At 43.9% G+C, this 26,420-nt stretch overlaps 1 protein-coding gene across 1 annotated transcript in view; it reads right to left on the reverse strand.

The window, feature by feature from the left end:
• The window catches only part of PLAC8 (placenta associated 8), a 31,412-nt gene extending 8,012 nt beyond the window's left edge, over positions 1-23,400 (reverse strand). The window contains exons 1-3 of the mRNA XM_043448270.1: positions 23,264-23,400; positions 4,220-4,370; positions 2,248-2,372 (exon numbers count right to left, since the gene is read on the reverse strand). Coding sequence (XP_043304205.1) covers positions 2,248-2,372; positions 4,220-4,340 — 246 coding nt within the window. The 5' untranslated portion in view covers positions 4,341-4,370; positions 23,264-23,400. The remainder of the gene's footprint in view (positions 1-2,247; positions 2,373-4,219; positions 4,371-23,263) is intronic.
• Between the last annotated feature and the right edge of the window lie 3,020 nt (positions 23,401-26,420).

Here is a 26,420-nt window from a genome sequence, read left to right on the forward strand (position 1 = left end):
ACTATGTAGTTCTCTTATATAAAATGGTAGACAATGAAAACTAATCTACAGTGACAGAAAGCATATTGGTGGTTGCTTTGGGAAGAAGTGGGGGAAAAGAAGGAAAGATTACAAAAGTATGTGAATAGATAGTACCTTTCAGATTTTGAATGTGCATATCCTGTGATCTATCAATCAAATCTATTAACAGTATACTATCTTACAAAAATACCAGTGTGTACAAAATGCTGTGTACAACTGCAGCATTACTTAAGGTTTCATCAATAAGAAAGTGATTAAGTAAATAATCTATATGATGGAATACTATGTAGACATGAAAAAGAATCTATATTACGGACATAAAGGGGGTCTACCTTATATTAAGTGGAAAAAAACAGGTTATAATATAGTATGAACTCATTTAAAACATAGAAACAAAATAAAAGAGCCCTGCAAATCCCAAACCACATATGTTTAGCTCTAGAGTTATAGGTGTAGTTATATCTAATCTATCTATCTATTTATATGCCTTAGAGGAGAACAAAAGCCCAAAGACTGAATGCTCAGTCGTGTCTGACTCTTTGTGACCCCATGGACTATATAGCCCATCAAGCTCCTCTGCCCATGGAATTTTCCAGGCAAGGTTACTAGAATGGGTTGCCATTTCCTACTCCAGGGGATATTCCCAATCCAGGAATCAAACTGGTGTCTCTTGTGTCTCCTACATTAGCAGGCAGATTCTTTACCACTGAGAGGTAAAGCCTTATAGGAGGATGCACACCAAATTATTGATATTAATAAAATTTTTATCACTGAATAGTGGAATTGGGCATAAAGCAGTTAGATTTTCACTTTTTATTTTATATATCTCTGTGTTTAAATTTGTCATAAAATTACCTATACATGTAATATTTTTATGATTAAAAAACTAACAAATGTTTTAAGCAAAAAAATAGTTTCAATGGAGTAAAATTAGCTCCTTAAATATTCTATTTATTTGTTCTGTGATGGTTAATTTTATGTGTCAACTTGGCTAGGCCATAGTACCCACATATTCAGTCAAATGCTATTCTGGATGTTTCTGTGAGGGTAATATTTCAGATGAAATTAATGCTTAAATCAGTAAACTTAGAGCAACCATCCAGAATGTGGGTGGGCCTCACCTAATTTTTGAAGGCCTTAATAGAGAAAGAGCAATCTCCCCTGAACAAGAAGGAATTCTGCCAGCAGGCTGCCTTTGGACTCTGCAACTCTTCCCAGCCTGTCAGCCTGTCTTGCTTTTTGGACTTACCAGTCCCCACAATGATATAAGGCAATTCCTTAAAACTTCTTGCTCTCTTTATATATCTATATTCATATCATCTCTATCTCCTTTTGGTTCTGTTTCTGGAGAGCACTAAAACCTTCTGTTACATAAGTGAAGCTTATGGTGTAATGAAGGGGGCATCCCAGGTGGTGCTAGTGCTTAAGAACCTTCCTGCCAATGCAGGAGACATAAGAGACGCTGGTTCGAGCCTTGGGTCAGGAAGATCCCCTGGAGGAGGGCATGGCAACCCACTCCAGTATTCTTGCCTGGAGAATCCCATGGACAGAATCCCGTGGACAGAGCCCTTGGTGGTCTACAGTGCATTGGGTCACAGAGAGTCAGACGTGACTGAAGTGACTTAGCATGGTGTAATGGAGTGTGCAGGCATGAAAAGTTAGAGTTGAGTAATGACTCCTTTTCGACTAGTGCATTTCTTTGCCTGAGTTATTCTACCTTTTAAAACTTTTCTCATCTGTAAAATGTGGTAGATCTACTTACTTTACAGGGATGGTGCGAGGTTTTTGTGATGTAACATGTAATGTACTTGGGGCATAGTATGGGCATGGCTCTGAACAATCCTCTTCCGTTGTATGACATACATTGCAAATATGAGAGTTGTTTGTTTTCTATGGTTTTCACAGAGATGTGGAAGGAGGTCATATAACCAGAGGATCTATTGTTACAATAATAGAATGCACATGCCAGGTTGCACATGCCAGGAAACGCCTACCAACCAAATTTAGTTGATGCCTGCGGGCATGTCCTCCTCCAGGGGATCTTTCCCACCCAGGGATTGAACCCATGTCTCTTACATCTCCTGCATCTGCCTCTTTCTTTACCACTAGCGCCACCTGGGAAGCCCCAGTTCAGTTGACAGATACCATCAAATGGCCTCCATGTTTATCACAATTATTTTGAATGTGGGTGCATATTCGAATGATACAATATTGTAAAAGATTCACCGGAATGCCGTATCGAGTCCTGTAGAGGGTCCTCATCGCGACAGTTGCTCCGCACAGACAACATTCATTCATGTCAGCTGCAACTTGACACGCAAGACACGTGAAGCAAAATGTGCCGCAGAGACCTGGATGCGTGAAAACAGAGGTATGAATTACTGCATTCTGCCCTCCACCATGGTTGAGAGTCAGGGTGTGCTCATGGATGGCAGTTCCAAGCCCTGGGGCCTTTCCCACATAGTCGGCTGCCAAGGCCGTCCTCACTGCTCCTGTTCAACATCACATCAGCTTCCCCCCGGCCCCCCTTGTACTGCCTTCTTCCATGTACTGGATGACTCACTGAAACCTGGCCCCGTTCAGAGGTTATCCTCACTACCCACAATGCCTCCGTCTGAAGTCCAGGAGTGAGGTCAAATAACGTGAGAAGTTCTCCAACAGGAACCTACTCAAGAAGCCGAGGTGTCACTCACAGAAATGGGGCCTCCAGTGCTCTGGGAAGATGCTGCTGCTTGATCTGAATATGGAATGATGATTAGGAATTTTATAGATTAAGGAAAGGGGAAAGAGCCTGTTTAGATAACTTGGTTTGTCTTAGCAATGGCTGGATTTGCATAACATGGCTGGAACCAGGGATGGGGGAAGAATGGGGATGAAGCTGGATCCAAGGCAGGGTGGAGACTGGACGATTTGGAAGTATGAGTGTTCAGAGGGGGTCACAGAAATCATGAAGAACTTCTGAAATATTTTAAGAAGGGAGAATGATTTGGTCAGATCTATGATTTAAGAAATTCTATGTGACGGTTTTAAGCTCATATTAGAACTTGTAACTCACTTATTCAAGTAACAACACTAGGATTTGGAGGATTAGAATATTCCTCTTTAGAAGGTTTTACTGTTGTGGTTTCATGATCACTATGATTTGCAGATGTTGAACTAATGTCCTGAGAAGTGCAAGTGACCAGCCCGGGTCATGCAGCAGGACAAGGAGAGCAAATCAACAAGTTCAGTGGTTCCATGTCCCAGGTGATTCTTTCCCTCTATGCTTTTCAATGTAATTATCAACTCCATTCCAAATTTTAATTCCTCTGCCAAGTTAAAGGTTAATAGGTTTTCGTTCCCTGTCTCAGAACACTGGGTAGATTTGAAACAGGTGAAAGAAAGAAACAAATGAACAAAAAACCTCTGAGTAAAATTTGTTTTATTTTTTATTTTGTAGGCAGGTTTGTTTGTTTCTTGCTTGGTGTTGAGACCTAAGCATTTGGCCTCTCTGACATGCACATCTTACCCCGAGCTTTTCTTCTCTCAGGTATACTTGGATCTCATAAAATGAAACAAAGCAGAAAATGAAGCAGAGTTAGAGATATTTTACCCACTGAGCAGTTAATTGCCTTCAGAATTCTTTATTCTTATCTGTATAACAATCCTAAATGTATAAATAAAAATAATGCTTATGTGAGCTCATGCTGAAACCATGGATGAAAATGAACCCTTGTGTATGGGGCACAGTGTAACTGTAGTGAGTTTAATTGATGTGTAACAAAAGCAGTCTTTTTTCTTTTTAATAAAGTTAAACTTTAAACATCTCTTCTAATATAATGTATGGTTTATTTATATTAGGCCAAGCCTGTTCATTATTCAAATCATTGCCTTTTTTTTTTTTTTTACTTAACTCCAGAACTTTTTTAGGAGTAAGACTATCCTTTGAAGGGTGAAGAAGAATGAACTTACAATCAGTACAGGATTTTTTTGTTAGCAAAGCATTGCCTGACATGCAGGGTATCTTGGAATGAGAGGAGAACTTTTATTACACCATAAGGGAGAAATGAAGGAAAGATATGAGTAAACTGTGGAGGACAGAGGACCCTGGCATGCTACAGTCCATGGGGTCACAAAGAGTTGTATACAACTTAGAGACTGGACAACAACAATGTTCAAATTCACTTCTGAGTCAGTTACAGGTTTCCCCAGCACTTACAGACACCGCAGTCGCTGAAACAATCACACATGCCCGTCTGCCAGTTGGAGTTTTGAGGTGCTGGACCGCTTCCAACTCCGGGCTGAGTTACAATGACCACTGGAGCAGATGCAGCTTGCATTTTCGATGCAGGTTCTTAAGCGGCTGTGGTCTGAAAGGAAAAACTTGGTGTCAGTAGTCTGGAGATTGCTCTTGGAAGCCTGTTTTCAGGGACTCTGACTCACAGGCAAGTGAGGAAGTTTAGATCAAGTTGCCGGCTGGTCTTTGAAGAACCTATTTCTACAGAGGCTCCTGGAGGAAGGGATTCACTGAATCGGTTAAAGGAACAGATGCCTCTCTTAGAGTTAGGAAATGAGACAGGCTTGTAAGTACTGTTTTAAACAGTTATCTGGTCTCCGCACAAGATAGGGAAACAGATGAGGAAACCTGTGTAAATGACGTGTGTGTGCTCAGTCGTGTCTGACTCTTTGTGACCGCATAGACTGTAGCCCACCAGGCTCCTCTGTCCATGGGATTTCCCAGGCAAGAATACTGGAGTGGTTTGCCATTTCCTCCTCCAGGGGATCATCCCAACCCAGGGATCAAACCCTTGTTTCCTGCGTCTCCTGCATGGGCAGGTAGAGTCTTTACCACTGTGCCACCTGGGAAGCCATGCCAACTAAAAATTGTCACTCATTATTTGCTGCCACAAGAATTAAGTCATTAACCACTCAGTTGCTGATTTTCAACATGCCCTGAAAGGAGTTCAGGGTGGAAATTAGGAATGAAGCACTCTGTGCTCTAGGGAACACTGGCAGAACAGGCCTTCAGAGAGTTAGATATGTGGGTGACAAGATTTTATGAGCCCAGTTTCTCACATCTTCTCCTATCTATAAAAGAATGAAAATCATTAATGGAGACAATTGCTCCATGTGACTTGCAGCAACCTTCTGCCAAAATGCATGCTTGATGGCATGTGTCCCCTTCACTAAAATCATATACATACTGACCTCCCCTCTGACCTTCTTAGAGCAGTTCCTCAGAGCTATCTGAGAAGCTGTCTCTCAGGCTATAGACCTCATTTGCCCCAAATAAAACTTAACTCGCCGCTGCCTGTTAACGAGTCCAAGCTCACTTTGCTCGAAGCACAACAGGCCAATAAATCCAAGAGATGAGATGTTGAGGCAAGGAATGCGACTTTATTCGGAAAGCTGACTGACCGAGAGGATAGTCGACTAATGTCTCAAAATAACCAGCTTGTCAGGGTCTGGATGCCAGTTTCTTCTATAGAACAGAAGGGGAGGATTTACAGAACTAAAGTAAAAAGGCAAATATCTGACTCATGGAGTCAGCTTTTAGGAATTTATCCATGAGGGATTGTAAACCCTTCTCTTTAAGCTTTTTTTTTTTTTTTTTTGGTACATAAATTACACCTTTTATTTTTTTTTTCCAGTGGGTTTTGTCATACATTGATATGAATCAGCCATAGATTTACACGTATTCCCCATCCCGATCCCCCCTCCCCCCTCCCTTTCCACGCGATTCCTCTGGGTCTTCCCAGTGCACCAGGCCCGAGCACTTGCTTTATGGATAGGCAGTTTCTGGCCCAAGGCTCATTCTTATAGGCTGGGCCTTTACTGCCCTTGCAGGGGTTCCTTTGTCTCATTAAGAGTTTACTGCCTGTAGGATATGGCTGGGAATAGGACCTTGTCTCTGGGAATGGTTTGGTCTGTCTTAGTCAGAGTCAAGATAAAAGTCTGCTCAGGGCCTCCTAACCTGAGTATGGCCCTGGGGGAGCTCAGAAGATCTCTCCCAAGGACAGGGGTAGGACACTGAGGCACAATTAGAAAGGCATGCAAAATCCACTGCTGTTTAAATTGGCAAGGGAAATGCCCAGTAAAATAATAGTGCGAGGCTTTCCATCCACACGAGTCACAGTACAGTTTTTGGAGGAGAGAGGTCCAGTGTGAGAAACTAAGACAAAATAAAGTGGCTACTGTATCAAGTAAGTAATCAATTTTCTTTTCTGCCATGGGAGTCAAGGACTACCCAGGGATCCCTGATGGAGATTAGCATCTCACTGGGGGGAGACACCAGAATCCCCAGGGCCACCCCAGTTGTTCAGCATGGCCATCTCAGGAGCCAAAGTCCCCCTTCCCCTTAGGGGCTGGGGGCAGTCCCTCTTCCAGTGACCCGTTTGTTTGCTATCTGGGCATAGCCCGGGGTGGGGAGGTTCTTTCTGGCAGTCTTGGGCACAGTGGCCAGTTGACTTGGTTTGTAGCATTTCCTCTTGTTGGTCTTATTTCCAGACGAATAGTTGAACTTTCTTGGACCCCCTGAGGTCACCAACCATGACTGCCAAAACAGCTATCAGTTCTGCATGAGCCCTGGCCTGTCTTTTCTCACGCTGGGGTCTCTCTTCCTCCTGAGCTTGATCTTGATTATTAAATACCCCAAAGGCCACATCTAGGAGCTGGGGCATGGGCATTTGTGGGCCAAGTTGTAATTTTTGGAGTTTCTGCCTAATATGAGGGGTGGACTGGCTAGGTGGGAATACTGTCAGGAGGAGGATGTCCTAGGTTTCCACCCTGGGAGATCAGAGCTTAGAAGGAGATCATCTAAAGTGTTGGGAGAGTCTTCTGTTCTCCAGGTTTTAAATTACAGGAGCCACATAGGGTAGGATTTTGCTAAAGGACTGTGAAAGCCTGAATATAGGGAATCTCACTCCACTCTCTCATCTGGCGGCAATAAAGATCCAATTGCAGAAGTTTATTATAATTTAGAGGCCCATTTTCAGGCCATTTTTCTCCATTTCCCAACTTAAAAAAAAGTCCAGGCACTGCTGCAGTAGAATTTAAGTTTCTCCTTCTTTAACCCTTCAGTTTTAAAGAATTTCCAGTTCTTAAGGATACACTCCAGAAATGTTTTTTCTGACTTGGAGGGGGATCCTCCCATGTTGAGTAACCTGCAACTGAGAACAAGACAGTGCTTCTAGAATGGAATCCATCATCCTGGAAACTTTTACCAAGAGGTTTTAACCTGAAGGGGTGCAGGGCGTCCCCTAAATTCCCTTTGGACCTAATGGGATTTCAAGCATCCTCTTCTCTCCCATTGATTTCTGACCAGACATCTCTGGCCCCTATGATACCATGTGCAGGACACCCCACCCAACAATTAGAGAAGGGTTTTCAAGCTAAGTGTAAACTGGTTGCCAGGACTTTGCTTAGGAGGGATCCCTTGTCTGTAGAGCTTATGTCCTATGGTGAGTCTTTCCATGCTGGGGTGTATTCCTCGTGACTGAGCATCTACAATGCTTATGATTTGGTCTTCTGGGTAGCAGCCAGTCTAATAGGCTGTCCCTAGCAGTACGTGTAGGCTACCAAGGCCTGGAGTGAAGGGGTCCAATAGATGCAAAGAAGAAACTTGGGGAAATTGGAGCACTGTGGAAGATGGCATGGGACTCAAGGTTTGAGGCCCAGCAGGCAGAGAAATTCTCAGAGTAGATTTCTGGGCGTTGAGTGAGGTGAGAGACTAGACAAGAGAAGAACCCCAAAATCATTTGCTCTGTCTTCCTGGCAGCTGAGATAGAATTAATTAATCATCTGATGATTTTGTCCGACAGACAGCATGGAGTGTGACAGTGGCTGGGATGCAGCTTAAGAATGATATCTAAGAAATCCTTCCCTAGAAGAAGGATATTATAAGAAGGAGATAAGGAGTGAGAAAGAGAACTTGTTGTGGGAGTAAAGTGGAAAAGAAAACTGTAGTGGAGGGTTTCACACAGGACAGTGAGAGAGAGACAGTGAGAGAAAGAGAGAGACAGAGACCCTTTGGGCTCCTGCATGGTTGGAAATTATGTTTCCATCTTGTCCCAGAGGACAGCATCAACTGTCACCCAAGCATTATTTTAATCTTGAGAAGAAAGCCAAGGGGAGATGAGAGAAAGAAGGCAGGAGTGAAAGTCAGGGGCCTTAAGTGACAGCTGGCTGAAGCCCATGGTTTACCTTGACTTTCCAAATTCCCGAGTTGTCATACCAGATCCAATCTTGGGGGGCCTCCATCTGCAGCAGCTTGAAGTGGGATTTGGGCTCACTGGCCAGAGATTGAGTCTGGGTCACGGCAATGAAAGCACCAGATACTAACCACTAAACCTGTGGTCAGTGACAAGACCCTGGCTTCCTGGCTTTGCAAAAAAGAATTCCCGCAAAGACAAAAAGTAGTGAAACAAATAAAGTGCTTGTTAGGAGGAATAGAGCAGTACGTGTGGATAGACTCATGTGGGGACTCAGAGAGAGCCACTGAGTTTCGCCCTCGTGGCAGTCTGAACAGTTTTATGTGGCATTTCTTCTGGGTTTCCTTGGCCAATCATTTTGGTTTGCCTGGTTCACAGTCTATGTTTGGTATATCACGGGATCCTCCCATGTGTGTGCATGCCTCTCTTAGCCAAGATGGATTCTACCAAAAAGGCGAAAGGGTAGAGCATCCCTTTGACCTCCAGGGAACCTTTGTGTGCATGTGTGGTTGGGGAGGTCTCCTGACTTTGATAACAAGAAATATGTGGTCTGGGCAGGGCCCAGAGTCCTCCCTTAATTGTCCTGCTATTGTTGTCTTGGAGTTTCAGTCTACAGGAGGTCTTCTGACTTCAAGAATGAGAAATATGTGGTCTGGGCAGGGCCTAGCCTCTCCCTTAACTCTTGTCATGGGGTTTCAGTCCACAGAGAATCAATTTTACCCTGAGATTTACCCTGGGGGCTGGGGGGGTTCCATCTACCTCCTGCCTCAATTTCATGGATAGAGGGAGCTCACATTTTACAAAATTTATTTATTACTTTTAGCTGCATTGGTCTTCTTTGCTGCATGGGCTTTATCTTGTACAGGTTCTAAGAGAGGCAGCAGAGGATGAGATGATTAGATAGCATCACCAACTCAGTGGACATGAATTTGAGCAAACTCTGGGAGACAGATTGCTTCCCAAGTGGCGCTAGTGGTAAAGAATCTGCCTGCCAATGCAGCAGATGCCAGAGACCCGGGCTCGATCCCTGGGTTGGGAAGATCCCCTGGAGAAGGAAATGGCAACCCACTCTAGTATTCTTGCCTGAAAAAATTCCATGGACAGAGGAGCCTGGCGGGCCACAGTCCATGGGGTTGCAAAGAGTGGGACATGACTGAGCACTTGTCAGCAGCTGGGAGGTAGTGGAAGAGAGAGGAGCCTGGCGTGCTGCAGCCCATGGGGTCTGAGTTGGACACGACTTAGCAACTCAACAACAGGTTCCAGGGAGCACGGGCTTCAGTAGTTGCAGCTCGTGGGCTTTAGAGGGCTCCAGAGCACAGGCTCAGAAGTTGTGGGGCCACATGTGGAATCTTCCTGGACCAGGGATCGAACCCCTGTTCCCTACATTGGCAGGAGGACTTTTCTCTAATATGTCACCAGGGAAGACTGTTTTGAAGCAAGGTTCTGGAGTGACAGCCCACCAGTCTTCACTCCCAGGGGGAAGGGGAGGTTACCAGTTGTAGGTGGGATGAGATCAGGGTGGCTCACTGGTTGTCAGGGAAAGAGCAGAACAGCACAGCCATTCACTGCCCCTTTGATAAGCTCTCAGGGTGCAGATGTTCTGATCTAACACCTAGAACAGTTAATAGCTGGGGTCAGTGGCAAGGACGCAGGCATCTACTGATTGGGGAAGGTCAGTCATCTGAGTAGAATGTAGGTGACACAGGCACTGGTCAAGCAGAGGATGAACAGAGAGAGCAAGAGTACAGTCATCTTGGGGCACCTACCCATACAGGGCAGTTCAGCTCAATTCTGACACTGCCACCTGTAAACAGTGTCAGATTCTGTGTGTTAAGGGCTCAGAGCCACAGGACTGCCCTCCCTTTCCTACTTCAGACATCCATTGTACATCCAGGTTGTTACCTGTGCTTCTTTTTAAAACATTTCTTTCATTTATTCATTTTTAAATTTTTTGGTTGTACAGGGTCTTCATCACTGCCCGCGGGCTTTCTCAGGTTTGCAACAAGCGGAGGCTATTCTTCATTGGGGTGCACCAGCTTCTCATCGCGATGGCTTCCCTTGTTGAGGAGCACAGGCTCTAGGCACACAGGCTTCAGTAGTTTTGAAGCACATGGGCTCAGTAGTTGCTGCTTAAGGGTTATAGTGCCTGGGCTCAGTAGTTGTAACGCACATCCCGAGGCATGTGGAATCTTCCAAGACCAGGGATCAAACACATGTGCCCCTGCATTGGCAGGCAGGCTTCCAATCCAGTGAGCCAGCAGGGAAGTCCTCACCTGTGCTTCTGACCAGGCAGATCAGAGGTTCCCATGATCCCCTCTTCATTTCCATTAATTTGCTGAAGTGGCTCACAGAACTCAGGAAGACAGTTTATTATTAGATTATTGATACATTACAAAGGGTATTAAAGGACACAGATGGACAATCAGATGAAAAGATATCCAAGGGGAGCTTCAGAGCCTGTGGAGTTTAGGGTGCGTCACTCTCCCAGCACACAAATCCCAAAACTCTCTGAATGCTGTCCTTTAGGGGTTTTATGGAGGCTTCATTGCATAGGTGTAATTGATGAAATCATTGGCCATTGGTGATGAACTCAGTCTCCAAACCCTTCTCCCCTCCCTGCCTCTGGGAGTCTGGGAGTTGGGGCTGAACGTTCCATCCCTAGTAAATCCTAAAGGAAATCAACCCTGAATATTCATTGGAAGGACTGATGCTGAAGCTGAAACTCCAATACCTTGGCCACCTGATGTGAAAAACTGACTCATTGGAAAAGACCCTGATGCTGGGAAAGATTGAAGGCAGGAGGAGAAGGGCGTGGCAGAGGATGATATGGTTGGATGGCATTGATAACTCAATGGACGTGAGTTTGAGCAAACTCCAGGAGACAGTGAATGACAGGGAAGCCTGGTGTGCTGCAGTCCACGGGGCTACAAAGAGTCAGACATGACTGAGCAACTGAACAACAATAACAACAACAATCACAGGTTGGTTCCCCTGGCAACCAGCCCCCATCCTCAAGGGTTTTATAAAAGTCACTTCATTAGCATAAACTCTGTAGTTAAGAGGAGCTTGTTATGAATAATAAGACACCTTTATCACTTTTATCACTTAATAAATTCCAAAGATTTTAGGAGCTCTGTACCCTGAACAGGAATGAAAGTCAAATATGTATAAACCACAATATCACAGTCAAAAGTCAAAGTGTTAGTTGCTCAGTTGTGTCTGACTCTGCGACCCCGTGGGCTATAGCATGCTAGGCTCCTCTGTCCATGGGATTCTCTAGGCAAGAACACTGGAGTGGGTTCCCTATCCCTTCTCCAGGGAATCTTCCCAACCCAGGGATCAAGCCCAGGTCTCCCACATTGCAGGCAGATTGTTTACCATCTGAGTCACCAGGGAAATCCAAGAATGCTGGAGTGAGTAGCCTATCCCTTCTCCAGGGATATGACAGTAGTCCTCTCCAATCTTCCTGCATCCAAGTTGATCCTTCACTTGAAATTTACCTGAAGACTTGTTAGGGGGCAAGCAAAGATAATGTGCCCAAGCAAAGCTTATTATGAAGTACATTTTGTTAGGTTTGTCCCAATTTCTCTCCATCCTGAGAGGCAGTGTGGGGTAATGGAACATTGATTTGATTAAAAAAATTTTTTTTTTGATGTGAACCGTTTTTAAAAGTCTTTATTGAATTTGTTACAGTATTGTTTCTGTTTTATGTTTTGGTTTTTGTTCACCAGGCATATGGGATCTTAGCTCCCCAACCAGTGATCTCTCTTGCACCCCCTGCACTGGAAGGCAAAGTTCTGACCATTGGACTGCCAGGAAAGTCCTGATTTGATTTGGAGTGAGAATATGCTGTGCGTGCTTAGTCACTCAGTCATGTCTGGCTCTTTGCGACCCCATGGACTGTAGCCAGCTAGGCTTTTCAGTCCTTGGAATTCTCCAGGCCAGAATACTAGAGTGGGTAGCCTCTCCCTTCTCCAGGGGATGTTCCCAACCCAGGAATTGAACCAGGGTCTCCTGCATTGCAGGAAGATTCTTTACCAGCTGAGCTACCAGGGAATACCTGGGAGTGAAAATTTCTTTGCTCAGATTCTGTTTTTCTAAACTGTGTGATCTTGGACTAATCATTGATCAGCTTAGTCATTTAAATTTCCTCCTACTAATCTGTGAAATGGAAGTGGTTTCTGACCTATCCATCTTATGTGCTCATTGAGAGTATTAAATAAGATAAAGTCCAAGGATGAATTGAATGAATAATTTAAAAAAATCAGACTCATATAAAGGGGAGTGGCTAAAATGTACAAAAATGCAGCAAGGAAATTTCTTTTGGTCATTTCCACAAATAATTCTTGGCAAAAGTATCAGTTAATATTTACTGAGATGCCACCCTATATCGGGCACTGTACTAGACTCACACTGTCCACTTAACGTTACAACAGCCCTGCTAAGTACGAACTATTACCTTTACTGAGTTGATGAGGAAATGGAGGCGCTGAGACTTTAAGTAAATTGTGAAATTCAAACCCTTCTCTGGCTCACTCCACAGGCCCTGTTCCTCCCTTTGCTCTCAGCTAAAGAGCCTGCTCCTTCAGAGCACTGGCTGCATTGTGGCATTGTCATTGGTTTGCTGTGATCTCCTTGAGAACTGGACCCCTCTCTTCCCATTTATTCCTTTAGCATCACATTCAGCGTTAGGCTCATAGAAGGTAGTTTTCATTGTCTTCTTGAATTAAGTACTTATTATATGCTTAACTCACTCACAGTGTGTTAGACGCTGAGATGTAATACATTTCCACTTCAGAATCGGACGAAAGAAAAACACTAAAATTGAAAATACAGTGCTTCCGGATACTCAGGCAATATGATTATACTATTTGCTTTCTTGTATTGCTTTCCTCATAGGGCAGTTTCAAAAACAAGCAAATTACCTCAGTTGTTCTTGAGTTAACTGATTATAGTCCACCAGGCTCCTCTGCCCATGGGAGGGAAGGACAATATGGATAGACCTTTAAAGGTATTAATTTTTCCATTTCTTGAGTTGACTGGTTTCTTTTCTAGATTTCATTGCTCAGTCATGGCTGGGTGAGTTGGATAGTTGGGTAGTGCCCATAAGCAAAAAAGGGAGAGCAGTATATGACACAGGGCAACATCGTGGCTCTTTATCCACACAAGGGAAAGTGTATCAGCAATGATTCAAACATGCCTAAATCTGCCCAGGCTTCACCGTCAGCTCAGTTCAGTTGTTCAGTTGTGTCCGACTCTTTGTGACCCTATGGACTACAGCATGCCAAGCTTCTCTGTCCATCACCAACTCCTGGAGCTTGCTCAAACTCATGTCCATCAAGTTGGTGATGCCATCCAACCATCACATCCTCTGTCATCCCCTTCTCCCACCTTCAGTCTTTCCCAGCATCAGGGTCTTTTCCAATGAGTCAGCTCTTCGTATCAGGTGGCCAAAGTATTGGAGTTTCAGCTTCAGCATCAGTCTTTCCAATGAATATTCAGGATTAATTTCCTTTAGGATTGACTGATTTGATCTCCTTGCAGTCCAAGGGACTCTCAAGAGTCTTCATCACAGTTCAGAAGCATCAATTCTTCAGTGCTCAGCTTTCCTTATGGTCCAACTCTTACATTCATACATGACTACTGGAAAAGCCACAGCTTTGACTAGATGGACCTTTGTCTGCAAAGTAATGTCTCTGCTTTTTAATATGCTGTCTAGGTTGGTCATAGCTTCTCTTCCAAGAAGCAAGCATCTTTTAATTTCAAGGCTGCTGTCACTGTTTGCAGTGATTTTGAAGCCCAAGAAGAGAAAGTCTGTCTCTGTTTGTATTGTTTCCCCATCTATTTGCCATGAAGTGATGGGACCAGATGCCATGATCTTAGTTTTGAATGTTGAGTTTTAAGCCAGCTTTTTCAGTCTCCTCTTTCACTTTCATCAAGAGGCTCTTTAGTTCTTCTTTGCTTTCTGCCACAAGGGTGGTGTCATCTGCATATCTGAGGTTATTGATATTTCTCCCGGCAATCTTGATTCCAGCTTGTGCTTTATCCAGCCTGGCATTTCGCGTGATATACTCTGCATATAAGTTAAATAAGCAGAGTGACAGTATTCAGCCCTGACATATTCCTTTCCCAGTTTGGAACCAGTCCATTGTTCCATGTCCGGTTCTAACTCTTGCTTCCTGACCTGCATATAGGTTTCTCAGGAGGCAGGTAAGGTGGTCTGGTATTCCCATCTCTTCAATATTGTTGTGATCCACACAGTCAAAGGCTTTGGCGTAATCAATAAAGAAGTAGATGTTTTTCTGGAACTTTCTTACTTTTTCTATGATCCAGTGGAGCTAATTGTAAATTAGCCAGATCGATCATTATAAATTGTCCCCTGAGTCCTAGCAACACTCTCATGTGAAGAATACTCGGTGTTTTTGGATGAGGATAAAATGAGTTTATTTTTATTTTTTAGACAGAAGAAGCTTTAAAATGTTCTTCTAAATGTTCATACCTGTTAGACTTTTCTATCATCAGAAATAGTTCTAGGTATTTCCCTTTCCATTGGTGAGTGTGGTATACAAACATATATTTTTCTAAACTTTTAAATGATTATAGTTATACAAAAAGGGGGGCTTCCCAGGTGACCCAGTGATAAAGAACATGCCTGCCAACACAGGAGACATAAGAGACGTGGGTTCAATCCCTGGGTCGGGAAGAGCCCCTGAAGGAGGGCATGGAAACCCACTCCAGTATTCTTGCCTGGAGAATCCCAAGGACAGAAGAGCCTGGCGGGCTACAGTCCACGGGGTCACACAGAGTTGGACACAACTGAAGCGACTTAGCATGCCCATGAAGTTAGAAATGGGCAGTAACTGCCAAAGTTCAAGACAAGCACTTAGGAAGCCACCGAGGCAACAAACAACAGCTTTACACACACATACACACACATACAGAAATGTGTGTGTATGTTGTTATTTGTTGTTTAGTTGCTCAGTAGTGTTCAGCTCTTCACGATCCCATGGATTATAGTCCACCAGGCTCCTCTGTCCATGGGAGGGAAGGACAATATGGATAGACCTTAAAGGTATTAAGTGAAAATCGCTCAGTCATGTCCGACTCTTTGCGACCCTACGGACTATAAAATTCATGGAATTCTCCAGGCCAGAATACTGGAGTGGGTAGCCTTTCACTTCTTCAGGGGATCTTCCCAACTCAGGGATCAAACCCAGGTCTCCTGCATTGCAGGCGGATTTCTTTTACCAACTGAGCTATCATTACACCAAGTGAAATAAGTCAGATAGAGCAAGACACACACAGTATGATCTCGCTTATATGTGGAATCTAAAATAAGCAAACCAAACTATGTATATGGAGAGCAAGTTGGGGGTTGTCAGAGGTAAGGGTTGGGTGTGGGTGAAATGGGTGAAGCAACAACCTATACTATCTAGCAGTATAAATTTGCAGTTGTAAAATAAGTAAGTCTTGGGAGTGATACACAGCATGGTGACTATCATTACTAACATGTATCACGTATTTCAAAGCTTCTAAGAGAATAAATCTTAAAAGTTCTCATCTCAAGAAAAAAACTTGTACCTGTGTGGTGATAGATGTTAATGATTTACTGTGATCATCATTTCACAGCATATACACGTCAAATCATTATGTTGTACATGTGAAACTAATATAACGTTATATGTCAATTATATCTCCAAAACCCGCCCCCCTCCCAGAAGCCCAAAACCCTGGTGTGAGTGCTAGGCCAGCTCACAGCTGACCAAGGTCTAGCCCAAGCACTCAGGTTCCAAGGTGGCAGGAGCTGCTTTCTCTTTCTCAGGATGTAAGTGGGACAACTGATAACACTTGGATAAGATAGGTCCATAGGTTAATTAGCTGATAGTAGTTTGCCAACATCAGTTTCCTGGTTTCGATATTTATACTATGGTTTGTAAAATATTAACTGGGAAAGCCAGGTGAGGGCTGTATGGGGACTCTGTGCATTATTTTTAAAATATTTTATTGAGATATATTTTACACTCATTTTACATACAATAGAGTAGCCAGTGGTATTTTATTGGGGGGGCTGCCTTGTGGAGCATGCGAGATCCTAGTTCCCCCACCAGGGACTGAACTTGCACACCCTGTCGCCCCCATCCCCACCACAGTGGAAATGCAGAGTCTTCTTAACCACTGGACTGACCATTTTACATGCTATAGAATTCACTCATTCAAAATGGATATAGTTCAGTGATTTTAGCCTGTTTATAGTTGCATAACCACCATCATAATCTAATTGTGAAATACGTTAGCGCACACCCTCTAAAGAAAACCCACATCCACCAACAGTCGCTCCTCCTTTCCTCTTGCCTCCTCCACCTCCAAACGACATCTAATGTGCTTTTTGTCTCTATTGCTTTGCTTATTCTGGTCATTTCATATAAATGGAATCAGAGAATATATGATCTTTTGTGACTGATGTCCTTTAGTTAGCATAAAGTGTGCAAGGTTCAGTCTTGTCACAACATGGATTAGCACTTTTTCTAAACTGCTGAATAATATTCCATTATGTGGATAGACCATTTTGTGTTTATCCATTCATCAGTGGATGGATATTGAGGTTGTTTCTACTCTTTTATTACTATGAATAATGCTCCTATTACTATCTGCCTACCACACAGGTTTTTGTGGGGACATGTATTTTCATTTCTCTTGGGCTTTATCTGGAAGTAGAATGGCTGGGTCAAAATGCTAGCTTATGTTTAGTAGTTTGGAAAACAGCTATGCTCACCACTATACCATCAAAGCCATGTTTAGCATTTCCAACCACTTCAAACTATTTTCCAAAATGGTTGGGTTTTGTTTGCAGTTTCTGTCATCGTGGCCAACATTTGTTATTGCTTGTCTTTCTATGTGTTACTTTGCAGTACTTTTCATAAGTCTAGAATTATTTCCAAAAAGTAAAAAACAGAACATGAAAGAGAAGATGGAAAAAGGAAAGCCCCCATAGGACTTAGAGCAAAAAATACAAAAGCAATCTATCACAAAAGCTGTAAAAATATATATATATTCCCAAATCCTAGTAGTATACGGTGTAAATATAGATGTAATATTTCTGAACTCTGGTTGCTTTTCCCCCTTATAATTCTTAGGAACCATCCTAAAGAATTTCTTTTTTTCGTATAAAGCACTATAAAATGCACTCAGAATAGTGAAGTCGCTCAGTCGTGTCCAATTCTTTGCGACCCCATGGACTGTAGCCCACCAGGCTCCTCGGTCCATGGGATTTTCCAGGCATGAATACTGGAGTGGGTTGCCATTTCCTTCTCCAGGGGATCTTCCCAACCCAGGGATAGGTGAAGCTTATTTAAAATTTATCAGGTTTGTATTTTTTATATACATTAAGGTGGCTTTTTATTTTGGTTTTGATTTTTTTCCAATGTGCCATAATGACTTTTTTCCCCCCCATAATGACTTTTTACTGCTCTTTTACAATAAAACGGAGACGCTAACCACTGTGGATCTCTTAGCAAACAATGCGAAAGAAGGTTCTAGCAAGTGAACGAAAAGCAGGGAGGGGTGGTGGTGGTGGTGGGCGTGTGTTATATGTGGGTCTCTTTGTGTAGGGAGGAGGTGTCTGTCTTCAAGGGCAGGTTCATCAGGCGAGGGAACGATGGGAACTTGCCTCTCTGCCTGGGCTCTGGCTCCCTTGCAGGGAGGAGGGTCAAGGGGGGCCGGGACAAGGGCAGGACAGAGTGTGTGCCGAGGGGTAAGGTCCGCGTTAGGCTGAACCAAGTTATCAAACCATCACTGCCCATCAACAGCCTCGGGTTTGCCCTTTAGGGCTGAGAACTCGCTCGCCTGCATTTCCAGTGCCCGGGGGAGGTGTGGTCTCCGCGAGGAGGGAGGGCGAGGTGGGGTTCTCCCCTGGGTGACTGCCCGCCTCTCAGGATGGAGAGTGCCCGCGGCCGGCGTGCGGTGTTCACAAGGCACCAACATTTGGCGCTCCAGGATGTGGGTTGTGCACGCGCCTTTCTCCTCTGCTGGGGCGCGACCTTGACCTTTTTGCCCCGGGGGCAGCCAACGGGGAGCCGGAGCGCAGGGTCAGAGGCGATCAGGGCCAGGCTGGCTCCAGGCGGCTGCACCTTCGGGGCCGCGGGGGAGGGTATCTAGGCCAGGACCCGGGCTGGTCCCTGTCCCGGAGACAGAGATTGGGGCCCCACTCCCTCATGGCCCCCTGTCGCTCTGTCCGCAGGAGCCACCCAGCCTCACCTGGCATTTATAATACATTTTTTAAAGTTTTCATCAGATGAGTGGACTGATCAGCTGTCTTCTGATCAGGAAATAAGACAGACAGAAATATCATCACCAGCACCCTACTCCTGGCCCTGCTGACTTTAGCACCCCTTAAGCGGGCTTCCCAGGTGGCATGACTTTGGTAAAGAACTTGCCTGCCAATACAGGAGACCCAGATTTGATCCCTAGGAAAGGAAGATCCCCTGGAGGAGGGCATGGCAACCCACTCCAGTATTCTTGCCTGGAGAATCCCATGGACAGAGGAGCCAGGCAGGCTGTGGCCCGTGGGGTGGCAAAGAGTCATACATGACTGAAGCAACTTAGCGCGCACACGCAGGCTGGCCTCAGATGCTACTTCCTGCCACGTGTCTATTTTTTTTTTTTTTTAATAACAAGAAGCAACCACAACTTTCAAAACAAATTCCTTCTGTGGATTCATGACAAAGAAAGTAAACAAATTGCAGTCATGCCATTTCTGTTGCACACCTTTTTTTTTTTTTTAAACAATAATTGTCTTGATTTTAGGAAAAGGAAGCTCCCAATCCTGCATGTAAGCTCTACCAGGGCAGGGAATATGTGGGCTTTGTTCGCTAAGGTGTGTCCAGAGCTCAGTGGAGGGGCTGGCACACAGTAGGTGCCCATTAACACGCCTGGTACTAGTCTCTCAACGTGTCATCTGGCTACAGCTGGAGTGCATCAGACACAGCCTAGCGCTCATCCCTGGAAACCACTTAAGCAGTGGCAGTTCTTTCCGGAACTCCTTAGACTGCCTGGCAGCCCACATTCCAAACCTCAGTACTCACATGACAGAAACCATCATTTTGAGTGATGGCTTTCTGTATGTGGGGCCTTGGGAAGAAGGGGCATTGCAGGAAATGCTTGCTTTAAAAAAAAGTATGTTTGAACTTTCTTTGGCCTTTCCCTTTTATCCTCAAATATCAAAACAAAACAACCAGGAAAGGCTATACAAAATGTTGCACATTTCCTCTCTTTAGAGCGGAGAACCGAGCAGAGAGTGGGGTTATCACTAGGTTGCTGGCTGATAGATATTTTTAACTACCTTTATAATTTTGTACATTGTCTGAAAAAAGCTTTATTTTACAATTAGCAATTATTCCTTTTATAATCAAAGCAAGAAATACCCATTTTGGAAACAAAAAGAAAATGCAGTGGCCAAAAATAGTGTATAGGTTTGCACCGATTATCCTATAGCTGTCTGAATGTTTTTCTCCTTAGACCCTAGCCAATGCCTGAAAACAGCTGGCATTCATGAATTTCACGAAATTCAAGAATGAATGAATGAATTGATATGCTTCCCATGATCTCTCTCAGGAAAATATGTTTGTTTGTTTGTTTGACTGATTCATGCTCGGTCGTGTCTGACTCTTTGTGACCCTGTGGACTGCAGCCCACCAGGCTCCTCTGTCCATGGAATTTTCCAGGCAAGAATACTGGAGTGGGTTGCCATTTTCTCCTGCAAGGGATCTTCCCGACCCAGGGACTGAACCTGCGTTTCCTGTGTCTCCTGCTTTGCAGGTGGATTCTTTACCACTGAGCCTTGGGGAAAACTTATGCTGTGATTTTTAATATAATTATATGAATATTTCATTATAATTTTCTGGAGATTTCAGAATAAAGACTTGCCTGCAGTTATCTAGCCATCCTTTCCTTTCCTTGACTGCCTTCACTCAGTATATAATTTATGTATTTGTGTATTCAGATTGGCTGCTGCTAACCCTGAAAGCAGAGACCGGAGCATCCTCTGAGTGCTTTTGAAGTCCACCAAGGGTAATCTGAATATTTTGTAGCCAGCAGCTGTGTGCTTTCTGCCAGTTAGTTTGTTGGAAAGTTTACCTCCTCAGTGTAGGGGCCTAAACAGTTTTTAGTCCCAAAGTCAAAGCTTTGGTTGGTTTCTGTTTCTTTCACTTTTTTTGACTTCCTCTCTTGAATATGAAACATGGTGGGGCCCCCGGTGCGCCTGTGGACTTCAGCACAGAGAACCAAGCAGAGAATGGGGGCCCCAGGAGGTTTCAAATTTCATTTCTCGGGAAGGTTTCCTATAGCCTTGGGGAAGCTTGCTCCATCCAGTCTGGCTCAGCACAAACTGCAGTAAGAACCAGCATCCCAGACTTCTTTTTTGAACAATGTAGCTTATTCTGAAAAAGATCTTGCATCTTCTCACATGAGAGTTCTTACTCAAGAACTTACTCAATCGACTCTCTGATAGTCATCAAGAGGGAGAGAAAACAAACACACTTACTTCTCTGAGGCTTCAATAGCATTTCACAACTCTAGGGATCCTTTAGGTTGCCAATAAAATATAAAAGAAAAACACAAAACATCCAAACAACTGCAAATCTCCTTGCTTCAGCCATTAAGTCCCTGACAATGTTTAACTGTAACCCTTCAAGGTTAAAGATCAACAGGAGGAGTTGAGGGCAAGATAACAAAAGACAACTTCCCCAAAATCACTTTAGTGACTGGCAATGTTTCTAAGAATTTCTGGGACCTTGTCTATAAGCCTATCTCCTCTGTTCAGTGGTCTTCAATGCATCAGTGTGTAAAAGCCGCTTGGAGAGGTTGTTCACAATGTAGATTCCTGGGCACTGTCTCCGGAGACTGTGATTTATGTGGGCTGGGCTGGGGTCCAGGAATCTGACTGAGAACCCCCAGGCCTGCTGCCCCATCTGCCGTAGGGTGCAGTCATGTAGAGTAATGTAGCCCTTCTGCATAGACCCACCTTGGTGAGAATCCGAAAAAAAATGCCTTCCTCTTCTCCAGGCAGATGCAGTCATGTTAGGGCCTCCATCTGGTCAAGGAGCACAGGCTGAACTAGCCCCGCTCAGCCCTGGGCTGCGTGCCCATGCATCTCAGGAGAATGGGGCATCAGTGACTTTACCACGGACACTTTGTAACCCACATCTCTGGGCTTTTTTTTTTTTTCCTCTGGGCTTTTTATTTCTCTTCTGTTAAGAACTTCCCTGGTGGTCCAGTGGTTAAGCATCTACCTATCAGTATAGGGGACCGGGTTTGATCCCTGGTCCAGGAAGATTCCACATGCCAAGGGGCAGCTAAGACCATGTAGCAACTATGGAAGCCCGTGCACCCTCGAACTCTTCAAGAGAAGCCACTGGAATGAGAAGCTCGTGTACCACGACTAGAGGGTAGCCCCTGCTTGCCACAACTAGAGAAAACCTGTGCAGCAATAAAGACCCAGCCCAGCCATAAATAAATAAAAATTTAAAAAATAAAAAGAATAACTGCCAATACAGGGCTTCCCTGGTGGTCTGATGGTTAGGAATCCGCCTTCCAATGCAAGTCACCCGTGTTTGATCCCTGGTCAAGGAACTAGAATCCCACATGCCGCGGGGCAAAATAAGTGTGTGGGCCACAACTAAAGAAGCACGTGCTCTGCAACTACTGAGCCCTTGCACTCCACACACGAGTCTATGCTCCACACCATGAGGAAGAGCCCATGTGCTGCAGTGAAGACCCAGGAGAGCCGAAAACAAAAACCAAGAATAACTGCAGATCAAACCCACTTTAGCAAACACTACTGGGTGCCCAATGTGTGAAGTGTCTGTCTTTGATTTAGCGGGGGTTTAAGAGAGTCTGTAGTTCCCTCTCCATGGTCAGCAACTCTGCCCATCGCTGAGTGACTACATGGTTGTTGCATTTCTTGCCAACTTTGATCCCACAGGGCAGAGTGAGTGATGAAAGAGTTGACGGAGGCCACTCAGGAAAAAAGGTAGAATGGAGGCAGGAGAAATTGAAATGAGGATCTTGGTGGAGAGGCTTGGAAGAGAGACTGGGACTCCTTTCTTCAGAAGACTCCTTTCATGGGATGACCTCAATGGCCAGAAACCTTGCAGAATTTGGTTCACCATTTAAACATCCTCATTTCACCCATTAGTAGTCACAATTAATCTTATACCTGTTTTTCCAGCCTTGGAACACGTCATCTTTCTAAGAACAGCCCCTTATCTTGAAAAGGATAGCCCCTTATCTTTCTAATAGTATTAATATACTACACTGATTGCATTAATATTAAACAATATATAGCTTCAATTTTCCTCTTCTTTCTGGTATTTATTGATGTTAATTTTTTTTTTATTTTGATGAAAGCATTTTCATCTCGTAACTTCTCATCTTGAGAGCTCACAAATGTATAGTGAGAAATGGTCTCTTTCTTTACACATATAAATAAAGCACTAGAATTTAAGTTTGAGGAATTCTAGAGTGTTTTCCTTACTTTCTTACCAAAAATTCACATTCAAGGATTCTCAGGATTTATTCTCGTTCGTTCATTATTCTCATGATTTAGCTAAATCTACAAAATTCCATCTTCTGTTTTCAAGCAGAATAGTTTCAAAACCCAAGTTTCAAAAACCAAGCAAAATATTTACAAAATACAAAGACATTAGACCAGCGCAAGTAAACATACCTATGTATGAAATAAACAGTGAAATTCATGACCCAGGTATAGACACAATGCCTAATGTATGTTTCCTGCTGAAAGCAGTATCTGATAATTCAAGACTACCTTATGAAAAGTGTGGCATCTCACACATGCTTGGCACACGTTAAATATGAATCAATTTACTACAATTAAAACAATTAGACAAGAAAACATTGGTCCTTCTGCTGAACCTCAAATAAAAACATTTCTCTATATTTGAGAAATAGAAACAAGGAAATCAAATACTTTTAAAGAGAACTTTCTTTTTAAGTGCTGAGATAAGTTTTAAAGAAATGCTTCATTTCAAAGTACTTACAGTTAAGAAATTGGTTCTGGGCAGCTGTGTCTTGTGGCTTAGAGAATCTCACTAGAAGTGAAAGACGCAGGAAAGAAGTGTATTCAACTGCAGTTTGTTTTAGTCAAAGTACATATTCAGCGGTTTTTTTACTGGCCAATGAAATCCAGGCAGAATAATTTTCAAAGTATGTTTCTTTTTCCTTGAAACTGAAACTATTTTTTTTAAAAAAATGTGTTCCTTCTCCTACCTTTTACCAAGTACACTCATATATCTTTTTAAGGTGAAAACAGATTTGATTCATTATATAATTTGATTGATTTTACCTGCCTGGCAGAACTTAGCAATTTTTAAATTTTATCCTTTAACTCAATAAATAAGATTTGGTGTGTATTTATTGCCATTTTTAAACTGGGGAGCTTAGGTAGTGTTAAGAGAAAACAAGCTATTGGGAATTCTGTATCTAATCAGACACTGATTTTTTTCTTCTGCCTCTTTGGACTCATTTGTTTTCCCTTGTTGTTGTTATTTAGTTGCTAAATCATGTCTGACTCTTCACAACCCCATGAACTGTAGTCCACCAGGCTCTTCTGTTTATGGGATTCTCCAGGCAAGAATATAGGAGTGGATTGCCATTTCCTCCTCCAGGGGGTCTTCCCCACCCAGGGATCAAAACTGTGTCTCTTGCATTGGCAGACGGATTCTTTACCACTGAGCCATGTGGGAATACTTCAGGCACTGTACTAAATGCTTTTTTTTTTTTAATTAAGTATTTATTTATTTTGGATTTGGCTGCATTGGGTCTTTGCTGTCACATGTGGGATCTTTAGTTGTGATATGTGTCAACTTAAAAAGATGCACAACATGAGAGTTGTTATTTAAGTTTTCTTTGGGGCAAAATGAGGACCACGGCCCAGGAGACAGCACCTCAGATAGTGCTGAGAAACTGTTCCAAAGTGACAGGAGGGACGGTCGGTATGTATGTGACTTTGGTGAAGGGGGAGTTCATGCAATCAGGCACTTACATTTGCAAAAGTTTTCTGCTAGTCACAAGGAGCTGATGTCCCCATGAAGGGATTTAGTGCTTTTCTAGAGATTAGGAGATGCAAGGATTGGGCTCAGAAAATCAGTTCCTGAAAATATTTAACTCTCTGAAGACCTGTTCTGCCAGTTTTCTCAGAACACAGAGTGCCCCATTCCTGAATTCCCTTCAGGGTGTGTGGAAGGTCAAGAGCTGCGGCAGCATAGAAATCAGTTCCTGCAGAAGTGAAGTGAAGTGAAGTGAAAGTCGCTCAGTCGTGTCTGACTCTTTGTGACCCCATGGACTATACTGCCCATGGAATTCTCTAGGCCAGAATACTGGAGTGGGTAGCCTTTCCCTTCTCTAGGGCATCTTCCCAACCCAGGGATCGCACCCAGGTCTCCCACATTGCAGGCGGATTCTTTACAGCTGAGCCACAAGGAATTCCTGCAGAGGCAGATGGCAAATGACAACTTGTAGTTGACACATGTGAACTTTCAGTTGCAGCATGTGGATCTAGTTCCCTGATTAGGGATCAAACCTGGGTCCCCGGCATTGAGAGCACAGAGTCTTGGCCACTGGACCTCCAGGGAGGTCCTCTAAATGCTTTTCATGTGTTGATTTATTGAATTTTCCTCACAATTCTGTATGTAAAATTGTGTGGCAGCTCAGTGGTGAAGAATCCACCTGCAATGCAGGAGATGTAGGAGATGCGGGTTCAATCCCTGGCTTGGGAAGAACCCCCGGAGGAGGAAATGGCAGCCCACTCCGGTATTCTTGCCTGGAGAATCCCATAAACAGAGGACCCTGGTGGGCTACCATCCATGGGGTCTCAAAGAGTTGGACATGGCTGAGCGGCTGAACAAACACACACAATTCTGTAGGGTAGGTATGATTGTCACCTCCATTTAACTGGCAAGGAAACTGAGTCACAGCAGTGTTAAGTGGCTAGAAGGTGGCAGCTAGGAACTGGCTGACACGGAACTCTAGTCTTTGCTGAGGTCTACACCGCATCCCTCCCCTTACAGTCTGCTCTAGAGAGAAAGATCTGCCATTCCATACAACCTCAGAGGGAATGAAAAGACTGGCCACTCTCATTTCTGAAAGACTTAAATTATGAATCAGACATCAAAATGTTATGAAGTTATTTCAAAAAGAAGAAGTTCAAGTGTAAAAAAATTATATGGAAGTTGGATGTGATGTAGTAAAAGGAGCCATCATTTGTGTGAGGCGAGAGCAGGCCTTCCTACTTGGTCAGATTATCAGGCCACCTGGATACAACCAATTAGCTTTCGCTTAACACTGACCGCTGTTTGCCAATTAGGACCAATTAGCTTTCACTTAATACTGACTGCTGTTTGCCAATTAGGAAATTAGGAATGGGGCGGAAACCCCCAGGAAAGTCCCGCGCACGCGAAAGTTTTGACCAATGAAATTGCTTTGCAAACGTGTAACCAATCCGCCTCTCACCCTATAAATTTGTGTAACAGCTTGGGCTCGGGGCTCTCTGATCCGCACCACTGCGTTGGTTGCGGCAGAGAGTCCTGGCTCGAGTCAGTAATAAACTTCCCTTCTTGCGAGTTGCATTGTCTTGGAGGCCTTCTCTGTTCCTGCCCGGGGATTCGGACATCGGGCATAACAGTTTGTAGCTGAGCTAATGCGGAATAAAATCCTGGTTGTGCACCTTGATAGCTGTGAGGCCTCTGGAAGTCAACTCAGAATGTAAACTTTGGTTTCCTTACCTCTAAAATTAGAAGACTAGCCTTTTTGACCAACATCTTAGCAAGGTGGCAGAGGTAGCGTCTGCTCTTTCAGCTTCACTGTGCCCCTCAAGGATGACAACAAGAAGAAAGATGCTGGAAAGTCGGCCAAGAAAGACAAAGACCCAGTGAACAAATCCAGGGGCCAGACCAAGAAGAAGAAGTGGTCTGAAGGCAGAGTTCGTGACAAGCTCAATAACCCAGTCTTGTTTGACAAAGCCACATACAGCAAACTCTGTAGCGAACGTCTCAACTGTTGGGTTGACTAACTGGAGAAGTGCCCCAGCTTTCCCTTGTTTTTCATGACTTTGACTTGTTTGAAGAGTATCTATGCGGAATTAACCTCTTCTTCAAGGAGCCCTAGGTTCTTTCACCGGAGAATGGTATTTCAAAAAGA

This window comes from Cervus canadensis, chromosome 26 (genome assembly GCF_019320065.1).
Source record: "Cervus canadensis isolate Bull #8, Minnesota chromosome 26, ASM1932006v1, whole genome shotgun sequence".
NCBI lineage: Eukaryota > Metazoa > Chordata > Mammalia > Artiodactyla > Cervidae > Cervus > Cervus canadensis.